This window comes from Halichoerus grypus, chromosome 6, assembly GCF_964656455.1.
Source record: "Halichoerus grypus chromosome 6, mHalGry1.hap1.1, whole genome shotgun sequence".
Classification (NCBI taxonomy): domain Eukaryota; kingdom Metazoa; phylum Chordata; class Mammalia; order Carnivora; family Phocidae; genus Halichoerus; species Halichoerus grypus.
Genome location: NC_135717.1, coordinates 153,319,394 through 153,345,439, shown reverse-complemented (window position 1 = coordinate 153,345,439; position 26,046 = coordinate 153,319,394). Strand labels below are relative to the sequence as shown.

The 26,046-nt window shown below is 43.6% G+C and overlaps 1 protein-coding gene across 5 annotated transcripts in view; it reads left to right on the top strand.

Moving 5' to 3' along the window:
• Window positions 1-26,046, top strand: part of TMCC3 (transmembrane and coiled-coil domain family 3) — a 243,496-nt gene that overhangs the window by 196,185 nt on the left and 21,265 nt on the right. For all 5 annotated transcript variants that reach the window (XM_036085868.2, XM_036085866.2, XM_078076417.1 and 2 more), the window contains exon 2: window positions 24,344-25,248. In XM_036085868.2, coding sequence (XP_035941761.1) covers window positions 24,344-25,248 — 905 coding nt within the window. The remainder of the gene's footprint in view (window positions 1-24,343; window positions 25,249-26,046) is intronic.

Sequence of the window (26,046 nt, the reverse complement as noted above, 5' to 3'; positions counted from 1 at the left end):
TCTCTCTAGACTACATCCTTTACACTCCTGGGTGTGACCCAGAAAGACCAAGTCAGACCCCATTGCAGGGGGTGGCCCAGAGGCCTTCAAGTCCAGATCACAAGTTAAGTAAGTCCTCAAATTTAGACTTTAACATTATTACCCAAGAATTAAGTATAGAGCCAGAGATAGGCTAGTAGGTTTAAAAGATAGATGTTATTCATCATGTAACTTAAACACACATACACACAGAGTTTATTATACTGTGTAACTTATTCCATGGTTTTTATGTTGTTTTTTTCTTTTTTAAAGATTTTATTTATTTGTTAGAGACAGCGAGAGCAGAAACACAAGCAGGGGGAGTGGGAGAGGGAGAAGCAGGCTTCCCGCCGAGCGGGGAGCCCGATGCGGGGCTCGATCCCAGGACCCTGGGATCATGACCTGAGCCGAAGGCAGACGCTTAACAACTGAGCCACCCAGGCGCCCCCGGTTTTTATGTTTAAATGTTTGTAAATTGTGAAATATTACACATGAAAGATATTTCATTTAAAAAATAACACGAAACACTCCTGCACCTAAAACCCAGGGTAAGAAATTGAACTTGACCTTATGACTTTTTCCCTGATTGCATGCCCCTCCATCACAAGCTTCCCCTCCTCCAAGAGGTCACGCTGTCCTAAGGTATGTGTTAACCATTCTCTTATATTTTCTCTGTAATTTCACCACCTATGTGTTTTTACCTAAATAAGAGTTTGTCTGTGTTTGATCTTTAGTAAGTGGAATTCATACTTCATGTGGTTTTCTTTGAATTGTTTCTTTTAAAAAGATTTATCTATTTAATTCTTGTAGCTATGGTTCATCTCATTCCACTCACAAATGCACCCAGTGTATATATCTTCATTCTATTGCCTGTAGACCTTTGGGTTATTTCTGGGTTGTGGTGGTGGTTTTCTGTTGTGAACATTGCTGTTATGAATATGTTTAATACACTTTCTTTTTTTTTTTTTTTTTAAGATTTTATTTATTTATTTGACAGAGAGAGACACAGCGAGAGAGGGAACACAAGTAGGGGGATTGGGAGAGGGAGAAGCAGGCTTCCCGTGGAGCAGGGAGCCCGATGCGGGGCTCGATCCCAGGACCCTGGGATCACGACCTGAGCCGAAGGCAGACGCTTAACGACTGAGCCACCCAGGTGCCCCAATATACTTTCTTAACATGGGCACTTGTTCCTAGAAATGAGATTTGTGGGTCTCTAGGGTGTGTGCCAAAGAGTATTTAATGTTTTAAGAATTCATTAAATGTAAACATTTTAAATATATCTTGTAATCTGATTTCAGCATTTCTTTGTTTAAGTCCTAGAACCGTCAAAAAATGTTTTTACCTTGAAGTAGTCCTATCCTTTTTTGGCTCCTGAGAAACTTTAACCTTAAGGAGATAGCCTTAGTGTTTTTTGTAGTTGTTACAGAAACCGTTTTTGAAGGGTAAAACCAGATTTTAAAACCTGAGAATCACAAATAAAAGCGTCTAGCCCTCAGGAGTCACATGATCTATATGCAAACAATCACGAGATAGTCAGTCATTCTGTGACACTCTTTGGCTTACCATCTTGAATGCTTGGGCCAGTTATTCTGCTTTTATTTACTTATTTATTTGTTTAGATTTTATTTGTTTGTGTGAGAGAAAGAGAGAGAGCACAAGCAGGGAGAGTGGCAGGCAGGGAGAGAAGCAGGCTCCCCGCTGAGCAGGGAGCCCGATTCGGAGCTTGGTCCCAGGACCCTGGGTTCATGACCTGAGCCAAAGGCAGCCATTCAACCGACTGAGCCACCCATGTGCTCCAATTTTGCTGTTTTTAAAAATATATGTTATTTTTGCTATTATTAGTAAAGTCATAGGGCCTAAGAGGAGATTAGGAAGTATCTTGAGTGTGCTAATGAAGTTTTAAAAGTATTTGCATATTAGTCTCACTTTGCAGGTACAAGCCCTGGGAACTTTGTTAAAGATCTGAAAATAACAAAGTGAGTAAAAACAAATTCTACCAAAAAAGAATATAAAACCAAATGTATCTCTGTCCCCAGATTCCCAACCCTGTTCTCCAGAGGTAACTACCATTCACAGTTCCTAAGATATCCTTCTAGGAATTTCCATACAAGTAGATACACTTTATATAACCCCCAACACTGTACCTCTTTTAAAGCACAAATGAATGTGTAGAGACATAGCTCTGCATCTTGCTTTTCTCCCTTAACAGTTCAGCTTGGATAGCTTTCCATGGTAGCCCATTCACATTCACCTCCATTTTAGTGGCTGCATTTTTTCCATTGTACTAGAATTTTCTTAGGTGGCTCCACATTGATAGGTATCTGTCTTTATTCCAGAACTGGAAATAGATGATGGTGGTGGTGATGCAAGGAGATTGTCCTGTTAGGAGCAGCAAAGAATAGGGAAAAAAGGCAAAAACCTGTCAATATTGGATTTCACTTCTGTTCTTTAAATCTCCTGAATTTTTTTTTTTTTTTGCCTATTGTAGTTCTTTGGAGAACTGTATGGAAACTCAGAAGGGCTAGGTTCTTTTTCCTCCTTGCCCTTCCTTCCTTGTGGTGGTCATGGTGATGGAAGAGGTTGTGGTATTTAAATTTCTGAGGGAAAGGAATGTATTTACAAGTTCCTGCCTAAAGGACTGGGGGACTCCAGCAATGTTCTCTAGAACCACCTCTAGTGCAATCAGCACTGGCTTATAATGGGAGTGTTATACCCAATTAGCAAGCATTTTTTTAAGATTTCATTTGAGAGCATGCAAGCAGGGGAAGGGGCATAGGGAAGGAGAGAATCTGAAGCAGACTCCCCTCTGAGTGCAGAGCCTGACGTGGGGCTCAGTGGAAAGACCTGGAGATCATGACCTGAGTCAAAACCAAGAGTCAGACGCTCATCCAACTGAGCCACCCAGGCGCCCCCCGATTAGCAAGCTTTTCTTATAATTCATCTGTTTGGATATTGTACAGAGCTTATCATTGCATTAATATTTCTCTAAAAGTATTATTTGCGAACATTCGGTTGCCTATGCAAGCACCCTTTCTTTCCATTTCTCTCTGGCTGGCTGAGTCAGCTCCTGAGTAGAGGCTGGAAATGTCAGATCCTTCTTCACAGACTCCTTGCAACTAATGCATGGACGTATGACTCAGTCCTGACCAAAGGGACCTAAGGGGAAATCTGCTGGGGAGTTTCTGGAAAATGTTTTCCTCCCTAATAAAATGTGAAAGAAAAAGCAGTACACTTGTCTGTCGCCAGAAATTGTCTACATGTGATTCTTAGAACCACAGTATCTCTTTCACTTCCGTGAGGAAATAAGCAGACCTCCTAGGGGGTAGTGGAAGGAAAAAATGGAAAGAGCTTGGGTCTTTGATAACATATTTAAGCCACCAAAATTAGCCCTTTCATCTGATCTTTTTAGTTTGTGAGCTCAGAAGGGCCCTTATTATTGAACTTCTTGTGTTCAGTTACTGAAATTATCATCCCTGATAGGGATTTCACCCATAGGAAATAATATCAAAGTATAAGACAACTCTATTATAAGACAGCTGAGTGCCTACTATGTTCAAAAGACATTGTGAGGTTCCAGGACTGCAAAAAAGGGGGGAAAAAAATGAGTAATTATATGAGGCGGTGAAGGATTTATTGCTGCAGGAAGGAACTCAGAGCAGCAGGAGTTCTGAGTGAGCACAGATTTCTAGGCTGGAGGTGATAAGAAGCGACTTTGTGTGGAAAGGTTAACATGAGCCAGACGGAGGGAACCCCATGGTTTTGGTAGGTAAAAAGTTGGGGATGACAGTTGAGGAAGCCTGAGGGTTTGGAACGAACACAGGCTGTGGGCCCAGACCTGAGTTGGAACTCTGGCTCATCACTGGCTGGTTTGTGACCTTGTTAAAGTCCTTGACTTCCTTGCTACTCATCATGAGAAACTAAACATAACCTGTAGAATTGGGGCGAGCATTGGAGACAGACTACGTCAGATACCTGTCCTGCTGAAAGGGAGGCACCAAGTAGATGGTAGAGGTGGAAGGAAGGGGTGCTGAGACCATGCGTGGGGGGAACGCGTGAGGAAAGAGGAGATGTGCCGGAAGAAACAATGTGGGCACGTCTTTTTTGATCGGGACAGAGTTCACCTGGATCACGCCAGGTGGTCTAGGTAACAGAGTGCAGATACGAGAGACAGGTTTGGGTCAAGACATGGAGGGCTTTGATTTCCAGTGAAGTGAATTTAGACCACATCCTGTAGACAACCTGTGTGCTGCCATGGGGAGGGGCAGCCTGAGGCTGTGAGAGGCTTTAGGAGGTGGTTGCAGTGGTCCAGGGGTGTGGCAGGTCAAGTGTTGGAGAGAAGGGGGGTGTTAGGAGTTGGAGAGGTTATCCAGAAAGAGAATTGAGTGATGTGAGGCAAGGGGGGAGGGAAGAATTAGCAAGGAGTCGTAAAGACTGAATGCCTGTCAGTTGCTTAGTGTGAAATTCAAAGTAGACTTGAAACACTTTCAGATAATCATATCTCCAGGTTGGGATAAGACTACTTGGCAAGGTTTATTGAGATTTTTGATGAAAGATGTTATGTAAGTGGAAAATAAATGATGGTGCCCAAATCTGCTTGTTGTTTAATTTTGCCTAATTATGTTTGTCACTTTCCCACTGTTTATATAAAGTTTTGTTCCTTTGAAAAATGTGCCTGTTAATAAGATAAACATACCCTTGCCTCTGATGAGATATGATTGAACACTTTGAGTCAGTCCTATAATATGAAGTGTATATTCACTGATTGTTGACTACATGTTTATCCAGGATGAAAAGCAGTTGAGCATTTTTTCTCTGACACAGGGATTGTGGTACTTACAGATACATATTTACGATGCTTTATTAATAGAACACCAGTCATAGCAACATCTAAAATAATGAATGACATCAGAAGCATCATCAAGTATAGAAATCAAAGACATTTCAGTTCATCAAATTCAGGGTAATATCTTGAGCTGAATGAGGTTTCATAATGTTCTCGGTTAGTGAATCTTGAACAGATGGTTCTTTAACATTTTGAAATGCTGAATAAGGTAGGTGGACTCAGTTGAATTAATAAAGTACACCACCTTGGAATACTGTTGTATCGTTAGCAGCCCTTGGAGTCTAAGTAAGGCCATCAGCTTTCCCAATGTCAGGCAAAAAGAAAACCCCATCATTCATATATCTTAGGGAACCAGGCATGAGTGAAGCCTCTTAAGAAAGGAAGTCTTCCGACTGAGCAATAAAGTGAGTTTTCCAGCTGTAATTCTGCACATAGGCAGTTCTGTAGTAAGCTCGTAACAAGTGTCGTGAGAGTTCTTGTGGTCTCATTGGGAAGTTAGGGCTCTTGGCCAGGTACGGACCCAGGATTTTGTTCATTACAGTTGCCAGTGAAGAGAAAAAAAGCATTTGGCATTGAAACTTTTCCAGATAGCTTTCTTTCCTTCACATGCCTTTTTTCCCCCTTTACTAATCTAATTTGGATTAAAAAAATTTTTCAGATGGAATTTGATTCATAATCTACAATGTGGTTAGGTATATTGTGGTGCTTTCCTACAGTCAGGAGAATCTGGGATATTTTCCAACTATGGCTTAGAGTGAGCAGAATATAATTTCGGCATACACTGAAGGATTTCACTTTTCAATCCATAAATAAAAGACAAAAGGAATCATAGCCTTCAGGGAAGTCATCTTTAGCTCCTGCCTTTTCTTTCATTTTATGTAAAAATTTTGTCCTTTGTAATCTGTGGAGCCCTCTGATAAAAAGCCCCAGGGCTGTGATCACTGGAATGTATTTAGGCTCTCATATCTCCAGAAGAGAGAGGAGTAGAGATGGGATGAATTATCTCATGTATTTGTGAGGCAAAATGCCTGATTTCTCATCATGGGGTGGATGTTATTATTTTAGGTGAGAACTCAGCTGTCCTTAGCCTCAAATGACTTTTTTTTTTTAAAGAGTAGGTTTGGTTATAGGATCTCTGCACCTCACACAGAGGCCCACTTAGTGTTGCTATGTGATGCAGTGAGCGTACGGGCACGTACTGACCAAATCCTACACATTAATGGGTCCTTCTTATGTCACTGTGTACCCAGCGCTTGAACTGTATCTGAAATCCCTATGTACAGTATAACCACATTTCTGTGTTGTTAAAAAGTTAAGAATGTAAACAGTGTCTGTATTTAAGGGAGGGTTTTATGGGTGATTTTTCCCCCCTACGGTTTTTTGATATCTCAAAATCTCTCTTTCTCAGTATATTTTTAAAGGATTTTATTTATTTGAGAGAGAAAGCATATGTGGTGCTCACACAAGGGGAGGGGCAGAGGGAGAGGGACAAGCAGACTCCATGCTGAGCACAGAGCCCAGTGGAGGCCTCAGTCCCACGACCCTGAGATCAGGACCTGAGCCGAAACCAAGAGTCGGACGCTCAACCCACTGAGCCACCCAGGGGCCCCTATTTTTCAATATTTTTATGATTTAAAAAAATCCCCACTTACTTTTTTTTTTTTTTTTTAAAGATTTATTTATTTATTTTTTGACGAGAGAGACAGCGAGAGAGGGGACACAAGCGGGGGGAGTGGGAGAGGGAGAAGCAGGCTTCCCGCTGAGCAGGGAGCCTGATGTGGGGCTCGATCCCAGGACGCTGGGATCATGACCTGAGCTGAAGGCAGACACTTAACGACTGAGCCACCAGGTGCCCCAAAAAAATCCCCACTTACTTTTAAAACCCTGGCTTCCCCTTGCCTACATGGGCAAGTGTCAAGTCTTGCGTGGCCAGCTGTAGTCTGTTTTCTGTCTCGTGCCTCTGCCTTTCAGAAATACTTGCCCTGCCCTCTTTTTTGCCCCAGGCTGCAACTGTACCCTGATTTAGAACAACCCATTCAGTCCTTCTAAATTCCAAACACCTCAAGAAACCATTAGTTTCCCAAATATTCTACTTTTTGCCTCTGTGGGCACATTGTGCTCCTTGCTCATCCTTTTGGCTGATTTTTGAGCTGCCTCTTCTGTGTCCAAATCAAGTATCATCCTCTTAGAAGCTGTCTCACCGAAGGCTTCTGGGTACTTACTTCTGCCTCTTGATTTCTTACAGTACTCACTACGTTCTTCTGCAGTTGTGTGCGTCTGTGTGTCTCCTTGTCCAAGCAGGAGCTCCAGGGACAGAGTTTGTCATACTCACCTTCCTGACTCTGGTACTTTCAGCCTACCACCTGGCTCACAGAAGATACCCGGAAAAACATTTTTTTGAGTGGAAAATACGTACTGGGGGATTGGGTTGGAACCTAAATGAATCCATTCCATTAACTATCACTCAGTTCCATTAACCTAAATTAGTCAATTCCATTAACTATCATAAAAACATTTGGCTTAAGTAAGTGAATAAGCTCTAATTGTACTTTGTGTGCTTTTAGTTAAATGTGAGAGGCCTTGGCTTTCTAAGTAACTATTATGTAATGAACCAGGGCATTTGCAGTCTGCATCAACAATGGTGTTTTGGATGTTGCTGCATTTTGCAGAATTTGGGATTAAATATCTTTGCATCTAAATCTGATATGTTTAATTATGCCCCAGATATTAGTGCTTTGCTAGTATGCCATACAGATTTCTGGGCTTTCTCTGTGTTTTGTGCATTTGCATTTTATTTTTTACTTTTTTGAGGGATAACTTGCAGTAAAGTGCATGCCTCTGAAATGTACATTTGGGTGATTTTTACCTGTGTATGCACTGCATAGCTACCGCCTGCATCAACATTGTTGGCGCCCCCGCGCTCCCTGTGCCACCTCCTGGCAAATCCTTCTCCCTGCCACTGCTTCCCAGCAAGGGTGACTGACCGCAGTTCCAACCTACCAGACCAGGAGAATCCTATGGCCTGTACGTTTCTGTGCGTGGTTTCTTTTATTAGGTGTGACAAAGAGATACATCTGTGCTGTGTTAATAGCTATTCATTCTTCTTTTTTAAAGATTTATTTATTTATTTTAGAGAGCAGGGGTGGATAAAGGGAGAGGGAAAGAGAGAATCCCAAGCAGACTCACTGCTGAGCAGGGCTCGATCCCACAATCCCGAGATCATGACCTGAGCCGAAATCAAGAGTCAGACGCTCAACTGACTGAGCCACCCAGGTGTCCCAGCTGTTCATTCTTGTCAGTTGCTGCATATGGTTGTTAACTGCTTTTTGCTTCATGTTCATTTTGGTGAGTAAGATTCATTATAAGGAAGAGTACATATTCAATGTATATTACTTGGTATGTGCTGGGGGCTGCCAGCTTCCCAGACCTAGTAATAGCAGAACGTGCCTTAGAGGTTGCAGAGTTCAGCCACCTTGTTTCTCAAATGAGGGACCTGATACTGGAGAGTTCACTAGACCCCCAGGTCCCCGACTCACCTAGTCCAGCTTTCTTCCTATGGTCAGGAAGAAACTATGACTGTGCTCTGTCATAGTTCAAACCTGGTCATATGGATGATGCCAGTCAACAGGAAGGCAGTCTTGGGAATTTAGAAATCCATCATCAGCAAGACTTAAAAATGTTGGCCCTTAAATGGTAAGGATGTCAATTATCTAAAGATTTCTATAACACTTCCCTGTTTATTTCAATTGAATGAGGTGTTACTCTGTTCTTGGAATTTATTCTTTTATGAGAATCAGTTCTTAAAGGAGAAGGAAGGGGAAAGTTTTAATCCGTGCACATGCTTATTATGACTTTTGCAGTTTCAGTGCATTGTCTTGATCGTTTGCTGTTCCCAGGTGTAGTCGTTTTAAAGCCTTGATGAAAACCACAAAGCTTTTTCCTAGGATGAGAAGTCTTAGGGTATTGATGAGCACTGGGTGTTATATGCAATTAATGAATCGTTGCACACTACATCAAGAACTAATGATGTACTATATGTTGCCTAATTGAATTTAAATTAAAAAAAAAAAAAGAAGTCTTAGTGTAAATTCCAAGTCCACAGTTTCACTTTGCAAGTAAAAAACTGTTCCTTGACCAGATATCTTTACTGCTAAGGAAGTAATGATTCACAGAAAATTTCATAGAAAGAATGTTGTTGGAGAGATGAGTGGACTCAGGAATGGAAAGTTTATTGACCCCCACTGGCCAGGAAGTAACCATAGAACATTCTTCAGTATATTAGAGCCTCCTTAAATATAATTATCAAACACAGAAACATGGGGCTTGTCTTTTTCCAAATTATAAAGCACTGTTTTTCAGACAGGATTGAATCCCATTTATTGGTCATGGAATGAATTTAATGCATAACAACTATCATATTTTTATATGGAAAAGTAGAAGGAAGAGTACAGCAAATGTCCATCTACCTTATCCAGATTCAACAATTAAATTTTTCATATTTACTTTATGTAGTGTGTATGTAATCTGTTTCAAAAAAGTCAGGGTACTTTGTTTCTGACATGTATACAAAACAAGTTTTTCTACATAATAAAATTAACATACCCTAACAAAATTAATTATAATTTCCTAATATGCAGCAGTCCAAAAAATGAGCTAACTCAATTTTAAAAAATATGCTTGTAGTTGGGTTGCATGTAGTAAAGATAAGTATTGTTTCATAAAACTTGTTTCAGTTACATATGTGTGTATCCATGCACACATATATGTATGTATTGATAAATACATATCTCTTACCGTGGGTCTCCTTCAGAATTTGGAATTAGGGCTTTATAGTGGTAATATAGCAGTATAGAGAAGTTGGAAACGTAAACACGTGTTCGCTGCTCAGTGGTACGGCTAGTTCTGTTCTGAGTGTCATATGGCATCTAAAAGAGTGAGTACTTTCAGTAACCTGAAAATCCAGCAAGGAAGGTAAAACAAGTAGGGTCCCCCTCGACAGTCTTAATAAGAACTAGAATGGAGGGGAAAGGAGAGGAAGTAACATGGGCAGGAGTTCATGGAAGAAATCTTGAGGGGATGGTAGGATTTGGATCAGACAGAGGTCTCGGAAAGGGTACGCCCAGAAGGGAATGACGTAAGTACTGAGGTGGAAAGGAGGTGCAGAAATGTGTTCAGTGCACTGCGGTGCTGAGGTTCGTCAGGGAAGTGGTAGAAGGACGGAGGAAGACCTCGGGTAGTTGGAATAGGAAACGTTACTCAGGGACGAAGTACCAGCAGGAGGAAGAACCCAGTTCCTTTATTAAAGGAAGAGCTGTTGTACAGCTTGTCCAGTGCTCCCATGTCGAGCGGAAGTGGAGAAGATGAGTGTAATGACTCTCCCTGGCCGCATTGAAGAAGTAAAACATGGTAGTGAAACCTGTTTAAACTCTTGCCCTTTCCCTGGATGAGGTAGGAAGTGGGGGTGTGGATTCAGGTAGGCAGATCTGGAGATAGCAGGGAAGGGTCGATCTAGGGAGAAATTATTGGACAAAGAAGTAAGAGGATTTGGTGACAGCTTGAGTCAGGGATGGAGAGGGAACCTGGGTAAAATCAGAACATGATGCCCTTGAGAGAGAAGCTCATGGAATTCACTCTAGCCCAGTTCGAAAAACCCCACGTATCTGTAAAAACAAGCTTCCAGGACATAACGCTCTCAAGAATTAGTTTGGGAGGCTTTTTACAGGAAGTAGCAAGTTACAGTCATTAGGTAAGTTTTTCTAATACAATTTTTCCTTGTTTTGCTTAATGCCTTGGGGAAATGTTAGACATCTCTCTTTAGGGCCTTAGTTGAGAGTCCTAGGTTCACTAAGTAGCAACGTATAGAAGACTAGGAGCTCTATTTAAAAACTTGAGGACCAAATACTGAGATTTTAAATTTTAGTCATTTGAGGTCTTGTACCTTTTCAAAAGTTAGATTTAATCACTCAGATACTAGGTGTTCTGCTTTTGGGTAAATGGGCGTCTTTTGAAAAAATTCTCTTTACCGTTCAGTTCAGGTTCATTGAAACTTGATTCTGAGGGGGCCTCCTGTGTGCTTTGAGACCCTGCTTGTCTTTTCTCCTCCTGCCTCTCCCCTGCAAGATGCACATGCACACACAAGCAGTTCCCTGAAGCGGGGTGGTGAGGGAATTATCATCTTCCACTGGAAGAGCTTATTCATGGTGACAGCAGCATTGTGGCTCCTGGCTTTGGACTTTTCTGAAGTTCCCGCTTACTTGGGGTACATTGTGTTGGATAAACGATAGCCTGCACTTAGAGCACCTAACTCTGCACGAGGCCCTGTTCCAAGCAGTTCACAAATATTCATTCATTTACTCTTCACGGTTGCCCTGTGAAGTAGGTACTGCTGTCCCCACTTTACAGATGAGGAAACTGAGGCATAGAATAAACAACTTGCCTACGATGATATATTTACTATGGCAGAGCTGGGATTTGAACCTACGCAGTCTGGCTCTGAATCTGCTTTTAACCACTAACATGTATGCTACCACTGGGATATAATTAGCCTCTGTTTAGGACACATGGCTTTGGAATTGGGGCTTCCCTGTGAATCTCAGCTGGCTGGTTACTTGCAAGTGTTTTGAGTAGGCCCTGGAAGGCTGTGCCCTCTGTTTGGAAATACTGTCAGCCCAGATATAGGCCTGGGAGCTAAGAAAGTCAGGGGATAGTGTTTATCTTAAAAATCACACTCCAAAATCCAATTTATTTCTTTGAGTTTCCTTTTTTCCAGAGTATAAAACAATGTGCTCCTAGAGGACTGTCCTCTATCCGAAATACAAATCTTCAGTGCTTCTAAACTGCTGTGACTCTGGGAGGAGGAAGCCTCCTCTTACCTTCATCTTGGTAGCAGAGCCTCTAACGATTATATACCTACCAGGGCTTTATCCAGAAGACAGACTTGATTTGCAGGCGTTGAGAATCGTCATTAGTGGTTCAAACAGAAGCAGCCTACATATTTTATTAAAGATATCTTGGGGTTTAAGCTAGTTTCTTCTCTAACTTCTTAAAATCAGATTGGGAACATCTCTAGTAATTGCCTTGCGGCCCCAAGAACTGCCTAAAGCTGTTTGTTAGTATTTGCTCTTCTGGTTTCTCTCCCATACATATTTTTCACTGTGCAATATTTCAAGGATACACAGCGATTTAAGTAAACTAAATGTTAGGGGTTGTCAGGGTGTGGGAAACATGTTTGTGTCTAGTAAAGGGTCTGGCTTATCGCAGCAGGCTCTCGGTGGAAGGTGGGACGTCAGGACAGACCCTGGAGCCTGCTGGAATCACCGCTCTGCCACGTACTGGCTTTCTGACTTGAGACAAGCCACTTGCTTTTTCCATCTGTAAAGTAGGAGTAATTATTCTAATCTCATATTCTTGAAAGGAAAACTAAATAATGTATGTGAAGCGTGTAGAAAATTATATGATGCTTAAAGTCTTTAACTGGTAGCTTCTCTTTTTGAAATTAATTTGTACTATTTTGCCAAGATCCTGTCCTTTCTCGGACCATTCTTCTTGAGGCCTGCTTTTGTCCTTTAAAAGAAATCATTGCCTTCTTAGACTTTGGAGGATAAAAGGACTCCTTTATTTTTGTGTTCACCTTCTATTATGATTTCCTAAGGGACAGAGAACTACACTTGTTACTGTTGCTGGGGCAGTAGATCTCTTATTGTTTCAAGTTTTTCATTTAATGCAGTAAAAGACTGCATGCATCCTTATGCCATCACAAATAATGGATCAGTGTGTTAGAGGGAGCAAGCACGTGGATTCTCATTAACAGTTATGATGGTGACTGCAGGGAAAATGTCAGGGAGCAAGGGAATAGTACACCTGCGTATTCTGTACATTGTGGATCTTAATATTTGTCATTTTTTTTTAAGATTTTATTTATTTACTTGACAGAGACACAGCGAGAGAGGGAACACAAGCAGAGGGAGTGGGAGAGGGAGAAGCAGGCTTCCTGCCGAGCAGGGAGCCCGATGTGGGACTTGATCCCAGGGCCCTGGGAACATGACCTGAGCCGAAGGCAGCCGCTTAACGACTGAGCCACCCAGGCGCCCCAATATTTGTCATTTGTTAATTGGTCACCTGTTGTATTCTGTTTGGAACAACAGAAAGCCATGCAACACGTCAGTTTTTGAATATTTGATCTTTTGCATGAATCATGAGCCATTAACCGCCTGCAGTCCAGTCTGTCTGGAAGATAATCCTGAATAAACTCAGCTGCAGGTTCTCCTTGATCTCATCGCTAGCAGCTGAGAGATTGTGAACCTGTGGGACAGCGGCCTGCTCCAGTTGGCTGTTTGTCTACCACTGACTGAGCAACGGAGACTAAGGTCCTATTGAGGAAGGAATGTGGGGCAGGACACAGGTGGCTTATTAGACATTGTGTCCCTTCAAGGCTGCAATATAGTGGGGGGCCAAATGTTCTACATATTAGATACTTAGCAGAATAAGCACTGTTAAAGGGATAAAAGCAAATTTTGTAGAGAGCAAAAAGGAAGCAACATGGGAGTGGGGGTAGCTTTGTGGAAGAGGCAGTGTTTGAACTGGTCCTTGAAAGGTAAATCGGGGTGGAGACATGCGAGGCCACGCTAGGGGTGAAGAACTAACAGGCACTTAACACACTGAAATAGGAAAGTGCATGAAGCATTCAGGGGCTTATTGGAGTAATGGAATAAGATAAAGGCTAAAAACTTAGACTTTGGTACAAGTCCTCGTTCCTTAGTAGCTATAATCACAACTTATTTGATGCCTCCCCATTCCAAATTTGGAAAGCACAGCTCTTGACACCTACTTCGTGGAGCTGTGGGCATTAAATGAGTGTATATAAAGCTCCAGCCTTTCTCTGGTGCCTTGTGCATACGTGTGCTCAAACTATCATTATGGACGAGTCTCCTAGACTATGGCTAAGGTAGGGCCCTGATCAAGAGAGTTCTAAATTCTTTGCTAAGGATTTCACTCTTTAGGGAATTTTTTTTATTACTTTTCTTTCTTTCTTTTTTTTTTTTTTTTTTTTATTAGGCTTCATACCCAACGTGGAGCTTGAACTCATGACCCTGAGATCAGAGTCACATGCTCTACTGACTGAGGCAGCCAGGCATCCCTCATCTGGGGAATTTTAAATGTTTTCAGAAGGAACACAGGACATGATCTGGTTTATCTTTTAAAAACATAGTTTTATTTGGCCCAAGGCAATGAGAGTTTTTATATTGCTTGGCCTCATTTGAAGCCTAACACAACTTCCATACGAAAAATAAATACTAGAATGTTGATTGAATGTGCTTTTCGTGGACACTAACATTTTTTTCCTTGAATATGATGCTGTTTATGATTTTGGGAGAATGAAAGGGAGATTTTTATTTCTAATTGCTATTTGGTGATAATACTGCTGGCTTACATTAGAAAAAATAAAATTGCATAAAGGAAATAAGTTCCATATTGCAAAAGGGAAAGAAACTGTTAAGGATCAGTTTTTTTTCTACCTCAAAGTTAAGTATATTATTTCTAAGCCCTATCTGATGCCTAGTTGTGTTCTGACCTATTTATAACAAAATTCTATACTACAGATTATCTAGTACATATGCAATTTTTTTTTTATAGTACCCAAAACAAATTAAACCCTGACCTGCAGAGAATAACTTAATGATGAGGCTTAGGTTTGCTTTGGGAATGTACTTTGGGGCCTGAGTATCAAGTTCTGTTTCCTGGCTCAGTCTTATTAAGCAACTTTTTGAAGGACACAAACCAAGCTGTGACCTCTAGTGTGGCTTTCTCTGGGTGCCCTGGCAATGGGGGACAGAAGTAGCTGTTCCAATTTATGAGCTGGGTATGTTTGACCACATTCCCCCTATTACATATGGGAATGAGAGTATAGCACTCACCTCCAGGCAGGATGACATACTTAGCATCTATAGAGTATGGTCCACCTACTTCTTTCTCCTAAGAGGTTATGATAAGGCACATGGGAAATAGAGGAGCAGTAATGTCAAAAAATAAAAAAATTTAAAAAAAGGAGGGGAAGGCTAATCACCAGGTCTAACAGTTACTCATTTGGTTCTAACTTCCTAGCACCCAAGGCACAAAGGGCAACATGATGATTGTTATCTGATAGACACCCCTAGCGTGTTGACTATTATATTCACTTTATGTATTTGTCTAAGAAGCTGTACTTTAGTAGACAAGTTACTTTCCCTTGTAGGGACAATTACATTTTCTGGGGAAGGTACCTCTGATGAACAGAATGTGGATTGAAATGACAGTCACTAGGGTTCATAGTCAAGCTGCTATTTTTTAAAATGGGCATTAAGCCAAGTGAGATCTGCAAGGATTCTCCCAGTGCTGAGAGTCTAACTTCTGTGGCAGGTCAGTCCCCCTCATGTGAAGTTAGTCATTGTCATGTGTGTCTGAGAGGGTGCTAAGAAGTCCTCCGAGACCTCGTTTGGATAGGACATGCCGAAAGACTGAAGGGCAGTGCTGGCTTCAGGGTTATCACTGAGAAGCTGAGGTTAAGCGCACGTTCTTCCCAAGAACCCCCACCCTCTGCCTTTTGGGGGTGAGGGAAGCAGTGAGTAAATGCCCTTCTTCCTGCTCACCGGCTAAGGGCTTGCAGACCCATCCTTTTCCCCTCCTTCAGAGCTGCCTCTCCTGACTCGGTTCCTGGGGTGGTTCTCCTGGAATACCATCATGTGGTTATTTCCACCTCTCCCCCAGCCCTCAAGGCAAGCGCTCAGTCCTCTTCCTGCGCAGGTTTTACCAGCACACACTGCCAGAAACTGGTGGGGAGTAGCTCCCTGGCAGGGAGGATTCCAGCCCGCCCCCCGGAAGTGGTCAGGTCAGGGCCCAGGGGTTCTCACACCCCTCAGTTTCTTCTAAGTGTAGGGACTAAAAGCCACAATGATGTTTATTCTGCATTTAGTCCTAAAATTGGAGTTTCCTGCTTCCCCTTCTTTAGAACGCACCATCCCACATCTCCCCACCAGAAGGAGCTGTGAGCCCTTCCTTCTAGAAGGTTGCGTTCTTACTGCCTGGCCTGTAGGGGTGAGGGGCAGGTGGTAGGGGCTCGCCTCCCTTTCCCAAACTTGCCTCTTTTTGAGGTACAGGTGATGCCCAGAAACTCCTTTCTCTTGGAAAGAGCCCCCTTTTGGTGTCGCTTCACGTGCCTGTATGGTCTGCCCCAGCGGACCGTGGCTGTCCTTTACCTGCAGTTGGTATTCGGCGTACGTTGCTTGATGTCCGTTACCCTAGCCTTCCCCATCCGGCCTTTCCCCTCTTGCATTTAATTCTTCTGTAGATTACACAGAAGCATCCAGGAAATTTACCAGGTCAGACTCATTTTGTAAGGGATGAGTTTGTATCAATCAAAAGTGTGAGTTTTAAGCTATTTTGAAGACATCTACATTTTCTAGTGCACGTAACTCAAAGTAGGTTATCACTGCTGCCTGGTAGAGGCTTAATGAGAAGCTAATTATTTCTAATTACAGTATTGGGTGTTTGTAAGTGCTTGAAGATGCTTGAAGAATTTGTTTTTGAGAGCCTTAAACACTTTGTCTAATCGCCTTTCGTCTGTTAATTTGCAGTGTCTGGATAAAGGATTGGTCCAGCAAAGGGATGTGTACTCCAGCCCCTGTTCCTAACGATCCTTAATCCCAGAGTAATGAGGTGAACGTTACCTGCAGGCAAGAACTAGAACTTGTGATGCTGTCGAGTTTCTTTTGTCAGTGATGCTAAGAGAGGAAGAGGCAGGAGAAAATAAAACCTGCATGGTAAAACTAGTGACTCAGTTCCTGTCCTGGACACCGTGAACTTTAAAGAAGTTCAGTCCTTTTCCTGGGAAGGTTTTACTGACACACACTTAAAAGAAGTTCACGGTGTACTCTTGTCAGAGTTGAACTACAGAAGAAAGAACTGTTCTTTGTCTAAACTAATTAGAACAAACATTTTATGAAGACACTTTACCAATAAAATATCCTTTTGGGTACTATATGCAGAGCTTTACGGTTCTTCACTTCGAGCAGGTGGTGGCAGGGAAAGGGGCATTCTTCTAAACTGTAGGCACTGAATATTCTGTGTAGGTATCCACATGACTGTATTCATTGTGTCATGATAAGGATGCTCAGCAGGCCTTCAGACTGACTTCTCCAGTGCAGATTAGCTCATTTAGCAAGAAAACGAGGTGTTGGGTGCTAGCGTCCAGGGATTTGCTTGGCTTCCCTGGGTTTCATGTTTCTTGAGTGGCGCGATGTTTTGCAAGTGCATATCCAGTTACCACAGAGTAGCAGGACGGAAGGTGGCTTAGTAGTGTTGTGTGTATTACTAGCAGCAAAGTGATACAAAGCTCACATTTTTTGGTAGAACATAAAAAACGTACCCCCTAAAGGGCCATGCTGGGCAGCACCTTGTTCTCTCTGCCATATCACCCAGCCTATGGCAGGGTGGTCTTCTCTTCTCTGCAGGCAGAGCAGAGCCATGGCTTATCTGCTGGGTGCCTTTCCCCATGTGTGTCCAGAACTGAACCCCTCAGTTAGATGCGGCTTGCCTCTTCTCCATGGGTCTCTTATCTCACTTCTCTGGTTTTTGCCTTGTTTCTCTCATTCTCTTTCTTGTCTTAGTGACTGTAAATGCTTGCCCGTGATTTCAAGAAAAGCAGTAAGCTTTTTTTTTTTAATCCTCAGAATTACTCTGCCTAAACCACTGTGCCTGTTTCGCAGCACGGACGAAGGAGAATGGATGGACAGGCCGTACCCGACCTGAGATTGGTGTGGTTGCAGCCAGCGCCCCAGGGCTGCGGGCGGGCAGCAGCATGGGGGGTGATTTCAGGGTTAGCCTGTGGGAGGGAGAGGGTGCTGACAGAGCGATCTAAACCAAACGCAGAGCGTTCCCACAAGTCCGGGTGCCCGTGGAAGGGACACTGCGGAATGGGTTCTCACATAGTTGGCGGCTGAGCTTAGGTTCTGTATCTTGCGTGTTTCATGTATCAGAGTTAAGCCCCAGCTAAGCTATTATCATCTATGGAGGACATCAAGAAACATATATATTCTTTTATTTTTTTTTAAATATTTATTTATTTGACAGAGACAGAGAGAGAGAGCACAAGTAGGCAGAGGGGCAGGCAGAGGGAGAGGGAGAAGCAGGCTGTCTGCTGAGCAGAGAGCCCTATGCAGGGTTCGATCCCAGGACCCTGGGATCGTGACCTGAGCTGAAGGCAGCCACTTTAACCGACTGAGCCACCCAGGCACCCCACAGATACATTCCTTATAAGCCTTGCTTTTCTCATCAGATAGAGTTAGCATGAAGAATATGTGAATACTAAAAAAACTGTGTAGCACAATGCGTGACTCATCCCACAAGTACTCAGTCATTGTTAGGGAGGCAGGCTCTGGAGACAGACCGCCTGGGTTTCAGTCCTCACTCTACCACTTACTAGTTGTGTGCTGCTGGGCAACTTCTCTGGGCCTGGTTTTTTCATTTGTAAAATAGTAATAACAGTAGAAGATATCTCAGAATTTTTTTTTTTTTTTTTTTTTTAGATTTTATTTATTTGACAGAGACACAGCGAAGAGAGGGAACACAAGTGGGGGAGTGGGAGAGGGAGAAGCAGGCTCCCCGCGGAGCAGGGAGCCCGATGTGGGGCTCGATCCCAGGACCCCAGGATCATGACCCGAGCAGAAGGCAGGCGCTTAACGACTGAGCCACCCAGGTGCCCCGATATCTCAGAATTTTTAACAAATGAGATGCCACTCGTGTCCCTAACATGACATTTTTCCTCCTGGGCATGTGGCAGGATTTTACTTCCCTGTCGTGTATGTCCCTTGAGATCAGCTAAGCCCAGTGCGGTGAACAGGGGAAACCACAGGTGTCTCTTCTGGTGGGAGTCTTTAGGCCCCAGCGAATGATTCGCCAAGTCCCCTGCCACGTCCACGGCCACCGGCAACATGGCACGCTCCCTCGCAGCCCTGGGCCTGCGGCTGATTGCCAGCCGTCTTGTTAGTACGAGCAAGAAAGGAACTTTTTCTTTTTTTCCTTTCTTTCCTTTTTTTTTTTTTTTTAGCCACTGAGATTTTGGCATTATTGCCACAGCAAAGCGTAGCACATTATGATGGGCAAGCCACAGGAACAGCCCTGCCTCTGGACTTGAAGTTAGATTCTGGCCAAAATGAGTGAGAGGACAGAATGTCAGCTGTGTGTTGGCTCGGACACCTGGCCACGAGGACTTGTGAGCGCCTTTGGATACTTGCAGCTCCTTTGGGGGCCTTGCAAGCACCCTCCTGTGTGCTGGGAAGTACCTGTCGCTTGGGAAATGACAGCCGGTTTGAAGGACCTGACTCTTTCCTTGTACGACTGATGAGCTCGAGCAGCTTTCCTTAACGCCAGAGGTTCATCGTCTCAGGCCTCGGCTGTTCTGTCTCCCTAGTTCTGACCTCTCCGTGCATCTGCATGTTCCGGCCCCTCAGTGAGCCCTGGAGCCTCAGCCTGTGCCCTCCAGGCATTCACCCCTGTTCTTTGCTTTCCCTTTCCCAGTTCTCTTGGGTGGGGTTTTGCGTGGTGTGCCTCTGCCCGGGTTATCCTTCCCTTTCATTCATTTTCCTTGGGAGCTTTTAGGGGTTAAATGTGCAACGTCATGGAGAGAGCCCTCTTTGGAAGCGTGCACGGTGTTCGAGCAGCCCTGTACTGTCAGTGACTGAGCTGGGCCTGGCTTCCCGGTGAGCAAGGTGAGCTCACTTACGCTGGGTTGGAAGCTTGCATTGTTGCAGAGATGACTCAGTGTCCGTTTTTGACGTTAGTCCAGGGCTTAGGCTTTTCTGTAGCCTTTGTTCCAGAACATTGAGGTGACAGGGGAAATGTTTCTGCTGCTGGAAGGAAAACGTTATTAGGAATGGCTTTTCACTAGGATGCTGGTGGTCTGCCTTCCTCATACACGAAGAATAACCAGGTAATTCCAAGAGTACTGAAAGGGGCTAGCAGTCATTTTTTAAAAATAGTATCTCTTCTGCCAAAATGGTAAATTGTGTTATCTTCTTTGAATTGGAAAATACGGAAACATAATAAGAAGAATGGCTCCCCTTAACCCCACCGTGCAAAGATAACCATTGTGTGGAGCTGTTTTCCTTTCCATTTTTACGTACAGGTACATTTTTAAACGAGATTAGAATGACAACAATAGCAAACCTTTTTTTGAAATCATCCTCTGTGCCAGGAACTCTTTAAGTACTTTATGTGCCTTGTCTCATTTATTCCTCACAACTCTTTGAAGAAGGACTATCTCTATTTGACAGAAGAGGAAACTGAGACACAGAAAGACGAGGTCATTTTTCCGAAGTCACACAGCTCATAAGAGTGGCGTCAAGACTGAAACCAAAAGCACTCTTGTCTCCAGAGCCCAGGGTCTTGACTATTTCATGATAACGTGTCACAGTAAAGATAGCTTGGATTCAATTTCATGGAATTTTGCAGTGTTAGCTCTGAGTAGTCTGGCTTGATCTCCTTATAGATGAGGAAGTTGAAGCCTACAGAAGTGACCTGATTTAGCTAAGAACACATAACCAATTGCTGTCAGTGCCCAAACTGGGACGTGCATGTCCTGATGCACACAGTTCACGTGCACGTTGACGCCGGGTCAGCCGGGAAGCTTTGTCCTCCGTGGGTCCCGCCTGAAACGGCTGTACTGAGCGCAGGTACCCGCAGGGCCGGCTCCAGGTTAAGTGGAGGACGGAGGACGCCCACAGCCTTCTCCCCAGCTCATAGAGGAAATTTCCCTCCGAATTTAGGGAACTGTGGGCATCTGGTAGTGATGTGTACAGCTGACTCTTAATTACCCTGCAGAGCTAGGGCTGTAAAAGGCTATAAAAAGGTGCGGCCCAACAATAGTTTCAACCTTCTACCCTCATCAAACATTTTTAACTGAGATTTGCTGACGAGCAGTAAGATTGATTGATTTGAGCTTTGAATGCTGTCCCTTTCCCCAGCGTGGACTCTCGAGGACATGCCAAGCATTGTTACAACTTTAAAGTGAGCTAGAAGTCAGGCAACTCTGTGTGTGCAAACACTCCTGAGTGTTCGAGGCTGTCCTGACCCATCGGGTCGCCAGTGCTGGGTGGCCAGCTGAGGTGGGGTCGAGGATTAAAGGAGGAACAGGTGGTGACTTAGTGCTGCTTTTGGGAAGGTAAGTGTAAAAGCCTCTGCATCTTCCAACATGGTGGACTTCTCAGTACCAAGCAGGTTTGGGTGTTTTTTCTTAAAATAACTTAATCTGATCTTTGAGCTCCAGAGGGTAAAAACAAGGTCTTCGGACTCTCATAGACAAAGTGGAGCAAAAAAGACAAGAAGAGTGAGTGATAACTAGTCAAAACTAAGGCATGCTGTTAGAGGTGAGGCTCGTGGTTACCCCCGGAGGTGGGGGTGAGGTACTTATGATTGAAGGGGGTACGGGGAGCTTCAGTTTTGTTTTATTGGGTTGTTTTGTTTGTTTGTTTTTTAGAGAGCGAAGAAGGGAGAGGGGCTGAGGGAGAGGGAGAGAGAGAGAATCTTAAGCAGCCTCCATGCCCAGCACAGAGCCTAACTCGGGGCTGGATCTCACAACCCTGAGATCACGACCTGAGCTGAAATCAAGAGCCAGAGGCTTGACTGACTGAGCCACCCAGGCGCCCCTTTGTTTTTGTTTGCTTGTTTGTTTTGTTTTACTGGGTCCTGGTTATACAGTGTATCCAGTTTGTGAAAGTTCATTGAGCTTTAGTCTCTTTTCTGTGTGTAAATTATACTTCAGTTAAAGTTTAAAAGTCTGTATTTGTGTTATCTTGTTGCACACTGATCCTCAGAAAAATCTCCATTTAGTTGAAACAGTTTGAAATGGTATAGAACTTATTACCCAGCTATTGGGAAAACAGCTCTGCCTGAAATTATCAGGTCCATATGGGCAGAAGGTCCAAGGTCATTTTCTTGATTCTATTAAAATATATCTTAAGTGATTTCAGTGTGACTCTCCTAGAATAAAGAATGATGTCATTTGAGTTCAGCAAACATTATCAACAGCCTCGTGTGAATAGGGACAGAACTAACACTACAGACTGGGTACAGTATGGCACGTCCCTCACCTGAAGGAGCCTGTACTCTGTGGGGGATCGAATCCACGGATGAGGGATACACGGATGCTTCACGTGGTGCCACAAAAGCAACATGGAAGATCACAGAAAGAATGGGCAGCTTTCTGATGGACTAGAAACAGCTTCATGGCACAAGTGGGATTTTAAGAGGATCTCCCAGAATATGTGAGATTTTGATAAGCAGAAGTGGATGGGTGGTAGGCACCCTTCATACGAGAAAATCCATAGATAATTCACATACCTTCTGGGAACTTTGGGTTGTATGGTTCACTTAAGATGAATGGCATCCATTAGGCCTGACAGGTAAGCGAGGCCTTATAGTGGCCGGGTTGTATTACTTAATTTGGGAGGCTCTGGGGAGCCGAAGAAAGTTTCTGAGAAGTAGAATAGCATAATTAGATCAGTGAATATCTCCAGTGAAATCAAACTTGTAGCTTCTTGATTGTACAGTTCCCACAGATTGCCCTGTGTGCCCCAAATAATCATTTTCTAGATTTTGTGCATTCTGTGTTATTGTGTTTGAACCCATTCCTGTTTGGGTTCACTAGCGAGCCATGTACCTAGTTTCCTTGAGCTCCCCATGGTCATCTCTCTGGGACTTGAAGATGATGATCCTATACTTTCTTTATTCCCTACACCCATCCGTCCATCTTGACCAGGTGACATCACAATTTTTTAATCCTTTTTTCTAGTCTTACAAGTGATTTGGTATTTATTTCCTTCCAGCCTTTCCTACGTGATGCTCTTCTGCCAGATAAAAACACCCAGTGTTTCTTATTTGTAGCAAAATTGTGTGTTGGAGGAGAGGGGCCAAGAAATAATGTTAACAAACTTTTGTGAGTTGTGTAGGAGGACTGACTCACCAACCTGGGATTGTGTCCCACCATGCCATTGGGCTCCTTTCTCTGGGAAAAAGCACTGGGTAGGATTTTTCGTGGGACAGAGTGTTAATACTTCATTGTTGGAAATGAATGCATTCAAGTCTGGGTCACTTGGGCAGGGGGAGATGTGTTAGTATCTTATTAATATTTTGCTGTTTCTGCCTACTCTTCCCTAAAACACAAGATAACTTGTGCCTAATATTGTCTCCTGTTTGGTCTCCGTTGAGACTCTGTGTCAAGGCATTATTTTAATCAAAGGGCAGTTAACTTGACAAGTAAGCTGCTTTGGTTGAGATGTTATGAACCTTTGTTTAGAGATTACATTCAGACCCTACAAAGGCTTGTCTTTAGTCCTTTGGGGACATCTTGGTAGGGTGTCCTGATGTAGAAAGAGAAACCAGTTAGGGTGACTTGGGTTCAAATCCTGCTTCTTGCCATCTCAGTTTGTACGTACATGGGTTTAATGTAGTCTCTACCTGGCATGGTAGTGAGGATTGAACAGGATGACACATACAAACATCCATAGTACCTAGCGCCCAGACTACCTTTGCCTTTCCCTTTTGGAGCACAAACTAGTTAACGCTCCTCGCCACGATGCTCACTGATACTTTGCACTTCTTCCCCAGGTGGTGGCCCTTCAGTGAGAAGGCCACTTCACTTAGTATTACCACTTGTTCTTGTTTTTAAATCACTTCAGTTGTGGTTGGGGGTTGTTCATTTCCACATCTAAATACAGTTGTATTACTCAGTAAAATTAATCTCCTATCACATCTGTTTAATGATTCCATTAAAAAGAAAATAATTTCTTGTGTTGATGAATGTACCTGCTGAAACTATTTTCTCATTCTTCTGTTAAATGATTGGGTTCTGAATTGGGTGCATTTCCCACAGTGCTGCAATTCACAGTGAATGGGGCATGGCAGACACCCCAGTTACCTGGGCATTTTGGGAAACTAGCACTGATTGGTAACCTTGTGCCATTGTGCATTTTCTACCCTGGCAACTGGCAGTTGTCATCTAATCAGACAAAGCATCGGACACCCTGGGAGACCAGCATCTCACAGTTAGTACACATGGATGCAGGGCGGAGTTAGACTGCCCTCTATTCAACTGGGGAGGATAGTATAGGGAGTTTTTATCTCATGAATACTTGCAGTTTAAAGATTTATGTATTTATTTGAGAGAGAGAGAGAGTGCGCACACACGAGTGGGGAGAGGGAGAGAAAATCTCAAGCAGACTCCCTGCTGATTGCGGAGCCCACATAGGGCTCGATCTCATGACCCTGAGATCATGACCCAAGCCGAAACCAAGAGTCCGACGTTCAACCGCCTGAGCCCCCCAGGTGCCCCTGAATACTTGCAGTTTAAAAATCTGGGACCTGAAGTATGTTTGTTGTGTGTGCACAGATTCTCTCACAAAAACTATGCCTTTGACTTCCAACCTTAAAGTGCTTCTTCCCTGTCTCTTGCAGGTAGAACGCCATGACATGAATACCTTAAGCCTGCCCCCGAATATTCGCCGAGGGGGGTCAGACACCAACCTCAACTTTGATGTACCAGATGGCATCCTGGACTTCCACAAGGTCAAACTCAGTGCAGACAGCCTGAAACAAAAAATCCTGAAGGTGACAGAGCAGATAAAAATTGAGCAGACGTCCCGCGATGGGAATGTTGCGGAGTATCTGAAACTGGTCAGCAGTGCGGATAAGCAGCAGGCCGGCCGCATCAAACAGGTCTTCGAGAAGAAGAATCAGAAGTCCGCTCACTCCATCGCCCAGCTCCAGAAGAAGTTAGAGCAGTATCACAGAAAGCTCAGGGAGCTCGAGCAGAACGGAGCCTCCAGAAGCTCCAAGGACATTTCCAAAGACAACCTCCACTCTCTGAGAGATGTCCCCGCGAAGTCTCGCACTGCTCCCCCCGGCCAGGAGTGCGGGAAGTCAGGCATGCCAGGCGTGTCCCTCACTCCGCCCGTGTTCGTCTTCAACAAGTCCAGAGAGTTCGCCAACCTGATCCGGAATAAGTTCGGCAGCGCCGACAACATCGCGCACTTGAAGAACTCCTTAGAGGAGTTTCGGCCCGAGGGGAGTCCCCGGGCCTACGGGGGCAGCGCCACCATCGTGAACAAACCCAAGTACGGCAGCGACGACGAGTGTTCAAGCGGCACGTCGGGCTCCGCGGACAGTAACGGGAACCAGTCCTTCGGGGCCAGTGGAGCCGGCGCGCTGGACAGCCAGGGCAAGCTGACCGTGGTCCTGGAGGAGCTGAGGGAGATCAAGGACACGCAGGCTCAGCTGGCTGAGGACATCGAAGCGCTCAAAGTGCAGTTCAAGAGAGAATACGGTTTTATTTCTCAGACGCTGCAAGAGGAAAGATACAGGTATTTCAGCTTATTCTCTTGCAGTTCTTTCAGAAGCATGACTTACTGCCGCCAGATTGCCTTCTTGAAAGTGATACGCTGATGGTTGTATTTTCCACGAATGTGGATATGGATCAAAAAAGTTAAGAATCAGTAGTTTTTTTCCTACCTCATGGTGCTAAGCTTTATAACTCGTGACTTACAGTTTGACGCTTTAGAGGAAGTTTTGTGAGTCTTTTAAAATGTCACTGTGGTCTATGACTCGTGCACGCTGAGCTCCTGACTCAGTAGACTTCTGGGATGCAGTTTCATTACACTAATTCACAGATCTGTATTTTATTTTCCTCTGTAGTAATTGTCAAGTAAAAAACCACTGCATTGTTCAACAACGTCGATTTTCTTTGCTACATCAATCTTAAAGTCTTCATGTAGTACACTTTTTTTTATATACGATATTTTGCACATTGAACTTTTCTCCTTAAATGAAGAGTCTTCAAAAGAAATCTTCAGAGTAGAATGTAAATTCAAATCTTGAGAATTATATTAGCCGATTTTAAAAGGTATTTTGTAGGCTGGCTTCTATGTGCTTCTAACTTATTAATAAAAATATTAATAAAAAGTGATTTTCCACCATTTCCCCAGTAAAAAGATTCCCCAAAGTTTTTTTTTTAAGACTTTCTTTCTTTTTTAAGTTATCTCTACACCAACGTGAGGCTTGAACCCACAACTCTGAGATCAAGAGTCGTATATTCCACTGACTGAGCCAGCCAGGTGCCCCCAAAAGTTAATTTCTTTTTTTTGGACAAAATGAGTATGTTA